The following is a 9,596-nucleotide window of genomic DNA, read 5'->3' on the forward strand; positions in this document are numbered from 1 at the left end:
CTTAACGTGATTATTGATTATTCACTATATTCTGTCTACATTGATAATACTCTTTTAACATTTTTCTTGCACCCTTACAGATTGAATCAGCAGAAGTATCTGGGAACAGTGTGATATGTAGTTTTCTCCAATACATGGAAAAATCGAAGACTTGGCAAAAGGCTTGGTGTGTGATTCCTAAACAGGAAGCCCTTGTGTTATACATGTATGGTGCACCACAGGTACGCAGGGAGGAGAAAACCAGAATCTATTGAATTCTCTGGTTTATGAAGGACAATCCATTAACGCACATGAAAAGTTCAAGTGAGCTACCGTGCGTCCCACTTACAATATTCATGTGCTTCAAGTCCCATTTTGTCTTCCTCCTTTATTACCATCTTCCAAGATACAATGAAGATTTCACTGATAATAAATTCTGAGTGCAAGAACTTGTTACTGGAATTTTGGTGATCATTTTGCTTCCCTCTGGTGACCATGTGCTTGTTTTCAGGGGAATGATGGAAGGGTGAGGATGGGGGATGAGTTTGCACTGTTCAGAACACCTGGGGTGGTGATCTCTGCTTCGGCACTTTCCTTGTCCTGTGTATGTGTAGCTCTTTCCTCCTGCTGTTCCATAGAGCTTTCCCCCCCCCTCCAGTTCTTGCCTGCTGGGTGGGGAAAAATTGCCTTTTGATTTACTTCAAAACTTCCTTATTGAGGTTTAAATTGACAAAGTAAAGGAGCTTCTCTCCTTTACATTGCACCAAAACTAGAATTATCTTTCAGTTTTTTGTTTCTGTTTGTTTAGGATGTAAAAGCACTGGCTACTATTCCACTGTTGGGCTACATGGTAGATGATACTCCAAGAAGTGCTGACCTCCCTCACAGTTTCAAACTCACCCAGTCCAAGTCTGTACACAGTTTTGCTGCAGATAATGAGGAACTGAAGCAGAAGTGGTTGAAAGTCATACATTTGGCTGTCAAAGGTGAAACCCCAGGTTGCCCAAATGATTTGCGGCTGAGCATAGGAGATCAGCATGAACACTCTGTGAAATTGGATTCTGATGCTTGAAACAGCAGAAGGTCTGTAAGATATACATACATATATATATATATATTTTCTCCAATCAACTTTGGATTGACACTACTTCTGGAAATAATGGAAAGAAGTCTCTGGCCTTCTTAACTCTACCATGTTTCTTAGCACTTTATGTTGGAAAAGAAAGAAAAATGCTAATTTTTTAGGGATCCTTTACTTATATTTATGTTTTGTCAATAAAATTAATGAATAGTGCCATTCCACATTTCTTTTTTTAATTAAATGAATGTCTTTATTTAAAAGTTGCCAGTTTTTACTCTGTACACCTTCTCTTCCCAAGAAAAGTGCATCATATGAACTGAATGCTATTGGGTAGGAAGTGGCTCCCTTCATAATATTGCAAATATTGATATAGCTTGTTTACTTTCTAGGACTCCTAGCTGTGTCTTCAAAAGATATACCCCCACACTGCCAAAATACTTGTGTAGTAGCAGTTTGGTTTCTTGTGGCACTCGCTATACTGACTTGTACAGATGTTCTGTGTTTGAGAAAATGAACAATACCCAGAGAGAATATTGGTGTTTAAAATTTCAAATAATCTATTTATAAAACATTCTCCTAAATTTTATTGAACAATGAATACAATATATAAGAATAGTTGTATATGCTATTTGAGGAAAGAAATGTACTATACTTAATTTTAATTTGACTTCATGACACATTCATGCTAACCTGTGATTTATTTCAAGTAAAGCATGTATCCGCTTGAAAACTTAAGCAGGAGAATCTAAATTTTAACAAAAAATCCTAGCGATTTTTTAAATGATATCTAATGATGATGATATTTTTATACATTTAGCATAGAACTTAAATAGCAGTAACATAAATGGCATGTAATGGATATGTGAATTCTGGCTGTGTTTTGAAAAGCATAATAATAATAATTCTCAGTCCTGTGCCTGTTTTACCTTTTGTAAGATGCAGTGGTGCTACCTTTTAAAATTACAGCAAGTGCTTCAGTAACTAATAGCCTGGTCTTAAATGATCACTTGTGATCACATACTTTGCCTTTATGGTTGGTCACTGTAACACCCAGTCCTTAACATTATGGCTTAATGCAAACATCATGGCTAAGGCAGGTTGACTATGGTTCAGTGTGATGACAGCTGACAAACCATGATTTGTGATTGACTACCAAGCCAGAATTAGAACCCTATCAACTATAGCTCGGTATAGTGGCCAAAAACTGATGCATCATAATTATAGATTTGTTTGGAGAACAAGTCCACTGCACCTATAAATTAACGGTGCTGAGAAGGTTCAAACTTAAACCAGGCAAGTTACGCTATGTAAACCATGGGTTTCCTGTATGTTTTAGATGTTGAAGCCTTGGTTTGAATTCTAGACCATGGTTAGCATTAATGTCTGATTTGAGCCTTTGTCAGGATTTTTGTTGTTGTTAAAGACGTGCCGGTACTCATATATAAGGTTGCACTGATTTCCACCAATTCCCTCAGGACTTGGGAGAACACCCCCACCCTTGGCAAAGATGCTGGTGGTGAGTACCACCACACACAAAAAAACCCTTTGTAATTTTCACAAAACCTTCAACATGTTTCAATAGTTAACACTACTGTATTATGTGATCTGCATTCATTGAACAGGTGGCAATTTTGCATTAACTTCTGTGATATACAGCGGCACTCATTATCTGCATGGATTATATATACGTAATATACATGAACTCTTGGTGTCTGTGTGTATATGCAAGTGTCATTTCTTGCAAAATCTGTAAGCTTAGCCCTGAATTATTTTACAAGGAGTCTTGGAAGTATATATCCAAGTTTTGCAGTGTTGAGCCAATAATTAATTTTAATAACAGCCTTATTGTAAGTTACTACTTATTCAAAGCATTTATTTAGCATCTTTGGGTGGAATGTGTGCAATAACTTAAACCTAAAACAATAGCTTTTGGTAAAGACAAATCCAAACTGAATATATGGTATCTGGCTTGTGCAACGGGGACAGGGATAACTAGCTGAAGTGTTTTCTACTAAATATCTACAATTCAGAGGGACCAAGTGAGAGTTGTTTTCATGGATTTATTTAAAGATAAGTCAAGATTCTGTAGTCCCCTCTCCTGTTTTAAAGAGTAGAACTGCTTCCCCGTGCTTTAGGTTTAAGCCAGTTCTCATTTTTCCAAGCATTCAACATGCAAAATTCTCTTTCCAAATTACTCCTAGTACCTAGATGCTGGTTTCACCCAATGCCTTCCAAGCAGCCAGTAGCTAAGAAGATAAACATTATTTTTGTGTAACATCAGAAGCCAGCCAACCAGATTCTTATTCTATTCTAAACTTAAAATATTGTAGTAAATTAAAAAAAAGATATACCTGTACCTCTGAAACATGATGTTCCCTGTTTCTCTTGGAAAATACTAAGTAGTTACTTTTTACCTGTCATTCTGTATGCAGCACAAAAAAAGATTAATTCTGGATGAAAACGTTGGGTTTTTTTAAAGGAGGGGGGGAATGGAAACATGGGGTAAAATACTGGAAATACGGGATAGCTATTATGGTCTGGAGCAGTCTATACTTGGAGCAAGAATGCCTCTTGATCCCATAATATGCCATAAAGTTTTCTGCAGCCATTGAGAGAGATTAAGATCATGGGAATATGGGTATTTTAAAAAACAGCTTCTTATAGCAGATTTTAAAACATGCTAACTCTTAATGATTCATAAGGGGGGGGAGCACTTGTATCCAAAGCCTTGCATGAGCAGGAGCTTCCAAGTTGTCTTTGCCAAAAAATGCTCCCCATGGCCATAGATTTATTTTCTTAAGAAACTTTACAGGCTGCCTTTCTGCCCACTAAGTCCTCAAGCGAATGAGTTAAGAATATGCCAGGATTTCTTCTGTTAATTGAACGGCGAGGTCTCTGCACATGTGCACTCTAATGCAGAGCCCCGCATGTGCTTTGATTTCCTTGTGGAGCTTCTACATATACAGGCTTCCTTCAATAGATGGAGGATTTCTTTTCAGGCACAGGGCCACTGCCCTTAATTTAAGTGACCGGGTGAGCCTCAGCATGCAGGAACTCCTGTTCATAGGACTCTGAATCGTGATGGTTCACATTGGAGTACATAGAGGGAGGCCTATATCAAGGTTTTTATAAGAATAATTCATTCTTGAGGGTAGGAATTTCTACTGTGCAGTAAGTACAGCCACAAATGGTTTGGACATATGCCATGCCCATCAAAATGACTCAACCGAGGGCATCCATTCCTTTCTCAATGAAATGTACGCAAGGAAGAGTGTGTACATTAAGATAGGCTGCATGTTTTTTTCCTTGAGGGAAATCTTTCCTTGGAGGAAAAACATACGTAAACAGCCCCCAATAAGCACACAGCTTAAAATACTCAAGTTAGGCTCAAATCATTCTACTTGTTTTATATTTTTGATGTGGACCTTCACACGGAGCTGATAGTTGACTCCGAACTTTTTGACCTCTTATCATGTAGACAGGCAACTCTCTCCAAAACCCTATGGCGCTACTTTTGGCTATAAATAAAATTACCCCTTTCCTGTAAGGAAAACCAGAGGCTCACTTTTGAACAGTTGAATTTTGTGGCTAGAGATATACAGAGATATACATTAAAGTGGTTGTCAGTTCTTAGAACTTTCTTTGGAAGCACCTTTTCCCCTAGCATCTTGATCTCATTTATGCTATATTAGTTGGTATGGAATAAGCTATATATTTCATCCCCAAGAGAACACAAAGCACAAAGGTAGCTTCAGATTTCTTCATCTTGTCCCTTCCTTTCTCTGTGTGTCTGAGAGAGAGAGAAATAATTCATTATAAAAAATAGCATCTATCTAGCACTTAATAATGTGAAAGCACTTCCCCATATTTTACATACATGAAGCAAGAGTGCGTGTAGAAGTGAATCCCCTAGACATTAATGAGACTTAAGATGCATTTACGTAGAGATTTTTCTCCGTCTTGCAGAAGTTTAGCATCCATGCAACATCCTCTAATTGTCCGCTGTCCAGGCTTTCCTAGTCCTTGTATGTTGTTTGAGAAAGGACACACAAGGACTAGGAGCCAAAACACATGAGAAGAAATACCTAGATTCAGCACGTGTTCTCTTACCTCAAGGTTTGCCGGGATCTGTAGGCGTCCTGGAAGCTTAAAGTTTAGCATTTACAGAGCAACAGGAAGGGAAATACAGGCGCCTGTATTTCCCTTCCCCTTCCTGCTGCTCTGTAAATGCTAAACTTGTTCTCTTACCTCAAGGTTTGTTGGGAAGTGTAGGTGTCTTGGCAGCTTAAAGTTTAGCATTTACAGAGCAGCAGGAAGGGGAAGGGAAATACAGGCGCCTGTATTTCCCTTCCTGCTGCTCTGTAACTGCTAAACTTTAAGCTTCCAGGACGCCTACAGATCCCGGCAAACCTTGAGGTAAGAGAACACGTGCTGAATCTAGGTATTTCTTCTCGTGTGTTTTGGCTCCCGGAAACATTGGACAGTGGACACTTAGTTTGGTATAATCTTTTCATAAATAACACAGTCCAAGAGCATTAATAAGCTGTTTGGATGGAAAGGGAGAGCATTTTTATTGTCTCACCTAATCTGGGCCCACGAGGCTGCAATTCCCCACTCCCCCATGCCACTAGAGAGATTTTTGAGGGCTTTTTAAAAATCATGATTGCAAAGATCCACAACAAAAACTGCTAGAGACTTCTTTTAGAAAAGAAAGCTAGGAATTCAGGGGATCTAGTGTAGTATGGTAATAATGTGTTATAACATTATTGTGCTATAGCACAATAGCAAGTACTAATTTTTTTTAAAAGTCCTCAAAGCACGATCTGGCGATATGGAAGAGGCAGAGAAAATGACAGCTGATGAAATTAATGAGTACACCAAACTCCCGCATGGATGCTCTGTTGCTCGCTTGTATGAATGCCGCTGCATTCATGGTGGCCACGGTAGGGAAACAGCAAATCCTTGGTGTGTGGACACAGCCTGTGAAAAGCTGGAGCCCTCAGATTCCCACCTCTAGCACACCGTTATACAGATGAGATACAGAATTTGTGTGCTGTGATTTCCCTACCACATCCTGCGTGTTAATTTTCGTTCCTATAGGATGTAAAGAGGGAGGGGAGTCCTTAAGTAATTTCTCCCCAGGCTGTTTCACAAAATAATATTAAAGCCACAATTTGAGGCTTTAACATTCCCAGCATTTATTTCATTCCAAGCAAGGTTTTGTTGGTTCATTGGGAACAATTAGCTTTTACTTTTATTTCCTTTTTGTGCCTTGTTGGTCTTTCTGTAATAAATTATTCCATTTTCTTTTAGTTGACTTCATGGTTTTTCAGTTCCTTTATGGAGCTGACATGCACAAAGACTCAATAATGCAAAATCTATGTAAGTGGTATACATTTTTAACAAACCATTTAAAGCAGCATCTTTTCTGAATAAAATAATACCTTTGTCCTGCAGGTTTTTAAAGCTAGTACTTTGGGTTTAAATAGCACAGTCAAAAATTTCCTGTTGTGAACTTGTGAATAGAAAAAAGGATTTAGAAAGTGAAAATGATTTCATGCAGTAGATACTGTTGCTAAAATGTCTTGATTTAAAAGCACATGAATGGCTTCCCTTTTTCCCACCCTTCAGCTTCTTCTAAAGTTTTGGAGACTTTATTAAGAGCTTTTAAAAAGCAGCTTGCTTTTTTAAAAAAAATTAAACCAAGCATAATTACTTTATAATACTATAATGTCATTACGCTTAGTTTTTTTTAAAAAATCCCCCAATACAGGGCAGCCAAGTAGGCATATTTGTTTAGGATTTACAACCCCACTTCAGCAGTCCAAACCGGAGAGCCCTGCGCAGGCTTACCCAGACTTGGGAGGCAGGCACCAACACAATGACATCATTAAGTTTTCTTCACAAAGAACGTTCATAACAATATCATAACATAATGTTTAATTTGTGCTGCAGTTACATGGATCTCTTAGTCTTCTGTGCTTTTGAGGTTAAAAGTTCTGTGTTTGGGATGACTGCGCCAACACTGCACATGCACCATGTTGGGTTTCTCTTCCCTTTCATTTTTCTTTTTGTCCCCCCCCCTTAGTGCTGGGTGGCTTTGGTCATAGTAATGTCATAACACAATAATGTGATTGGGTATACATGAAAATAAAAAAGGGTGGTGATGGTGATGTGATGGCACCAGTGATGCCGACAGTGGTGTCCATATCTCATCAAATACTCCTCTTTATTTCATGGCAGTGGGGACAAAAAAAAATATGACACCCGCACCAGAATTAAAAAATAATGTGCAGAAAGGTAGGTGGCCCAAGCCTATCTCATCCTTGAGTGATGAACACTCAAAAAGCGAGGAGTAAATTGCCAGTGCAGAAAAGGCTGTACTGTGCCAACAAGTCACGGCATGGGATTCAAACTTTTAGGCCAGTTCAGCATTGCAACCATGAGATTACTATGGTATTGGCTGTAAGTGCTGCTCTTGAATAAATTAAAAGCCTGCCACATGTGTTACTACTTTAGTGAATGAATACCACGGTGAGCAAGACCAAAGCACTGAAGGTTAGGGACAGCTGAATTGCCAAGATCAGAAACGAACTTTTAACCTGAAAAACAATGTGACTTGGGTGTTAAAGAAAAAAATAATTAGAACAATTTTTTTTTGCATTTTTAATTCATTGCTACTAAATGCAAGTAAGTAAAATTGAAGGTAAACTTGCACACAGTTATAAAATACTGCAATTTTAGTATCTTGGCTGAGTTATTTAACTGTGCTATTTGCATTCATTTTTTTAAATGCAGTTATATAATTTTTATTGCCCAACTGAGAATGAACTGAAGACATTAATATTTTATTTAACCTTCCTCATATGTTATGTCAGTTTTTATACCCGGCAGAGAGGTTAATTTTAACATTGTCTTTTTAAAAAGGTCAATATTTAGCACATTTTATCTCTCATTGATTTCAATTAGAGGTAACTTTGGTTGGATTGTGCCCATTGGAAAACAACCTTGGCTAAAAGTTTCTTGCAGTTTGATAAAGCACAGGGTTACCAAACGAAATTACTCTATTTTAACCAAACATACTGCTGTTTATTTCAGGATTAAATATACTTGATTGATGAAAGAAAATTCTGTATAGCCTTGCTTTAGTTGTGTTGACTTACCTTTAAAGCATATTTTAACTGCATTAGTTGTTTTTGTGATGATCAAAGCTTTTGTGCAAGTCTGATGCCTTTCAAATGTCCCAGCTTTACAAACAACCGTGTGTAATGGCTTTAATTTGTGCAGCCTGTTGCTTTCATGGTAAGGGAAGGCCAGGTTTCTCATACAGCACTGAAGTCTGAGGGGTACATACAGATGTATATAAACAAAGGAGTTCTCTAGAAGTCCATTGGCCACTGTCTCGCTAGCTTTCCTGCAGGTTTGGGACAAACTGATTCTGCCAAGTCAGCTGGACACAGCCGTGGTGTGCTAGCACCTCTGGCATGACAAAGTCTCCTCCCTCATCTCTCTGGAAAGGCTTTTGCAAAATTCTAAAAACTTGATTCCATTTCTTAGATTTTTTCTTTCTTGTTAACAAATGAACTTTTTTCTTAAATGTAAAAATGGATATCCCATCCAAAGTGTGAGATGGGTGGGTGAGGAGACTAGTAACAAAATCAGTGCTGGACTGATGCTAAGTATATCTTTTGGAGGCAGGAGGAAAAGCTGTGGTGACTCCGGTTTACATACATATGTACCTGCTTCATCCTCCACCAGTCTGGTAGTTGCTTTGCCAAGGGAGTAGTGCTGAAGTAAATGAAAAGCCTGCATAAACACGAGTTTCATGTGTGCACTGAAGCACATACAGAGCTTTGGATAAAGCTTGGTATGCATGACTGGAGCTCCCCGTTGCTGGCAAAGGAAGCATCCTGTGAGCTTGCAGAGTTCTACCTGCAGCACCCGACAGTAGGAACTGCACATAGCCACAGGGCCTCAGATCCCAAATATTACTGAGAAAGTCACGCATTCATTGTATAAATGCTGATTATCATTTCACATGTTGTAGCAGAAGCAGTATATGGGCACTTTTAATATTTTTGTTCATAATATGAAAAACAGCAACATGCGATCCTTCTCTCCATCAGCCACGCAACATATATACAGTTTGGGAAATGCATGTCAGCGAGTCAAGGCCAACAGTGGCTCCTTGAAGCATGTTTCCGTGAGCTAGTTGTTTCAGCCAACTCTCCCATTATGGGTTAAAAACAAGTATGCCAAATATTTAATATATATCCAGCCTTAGATAGTTTTATACATGGAGTGAAAAGTCCAAGTGGCACCCCTGGTGGGGAGGCCATCATTTTTTAATTGATACACAGACATGGAGATCAGAGGCAAGAAAACAGTGCTTCCTCTGGAACACACACATCTCAAAGCCTCTGCCTTGTAGTGACAAATACCTTGATACTCCTCCTATGAATGTGCGAAGCAGCTGTTTGTGGACTTGAAATGTAAAGTTCGAGTTTGATTTACAGTGATTTCAATAGTAAATGAG

At 38.5% G+C, this 9,596-nt stretch overlaps 1 protein-coding gene across 1 annotated transcript in view; it reads left to right on the top strand.

The window, feature by feature from the left end:
* The window catches only part of FGD4 (FYVE, RhoGEF and PH domain containing 4), a 154,952-nt gene extending 153,345 nt beyond the window's left edge, over nucleotides 1–1,607 (top strand). The window contains exons 16-17 of the mRNA XM_054989455.1: nucleotides 81–221; nucleotides 788–1,607. Of these exons, the coding sequence (XP_054845430.1) occupies nucleotides 81–221; nucleotides 788–1,051 (405 nt within the window). The 3' untranslated portion in view covers nucleotides 1,052–1,607. The remainder of the gene's footprint in view (nucleotides 1–80; nucleotides 222–787) is intronic.
* Nucleotides 1,608–9,596: the final 7,989 nt, after the last annotated feature.

The sequence above is a fragment of the Eublepharis macularius genome, chromosome 9 (genome assembly GCF_028583425.1).
Source record: "Eublepharis macularius isolate TG4126 chromosome 9, MPM_Emac_v1.0, whole genome shotgun sequence".
Lineage (NCBI taxonomy): Eukaryota > Metazoa > Chordata > Lepidosauria > Squamata > Eublepharidae > Eublepharis > Eublepharis macularius.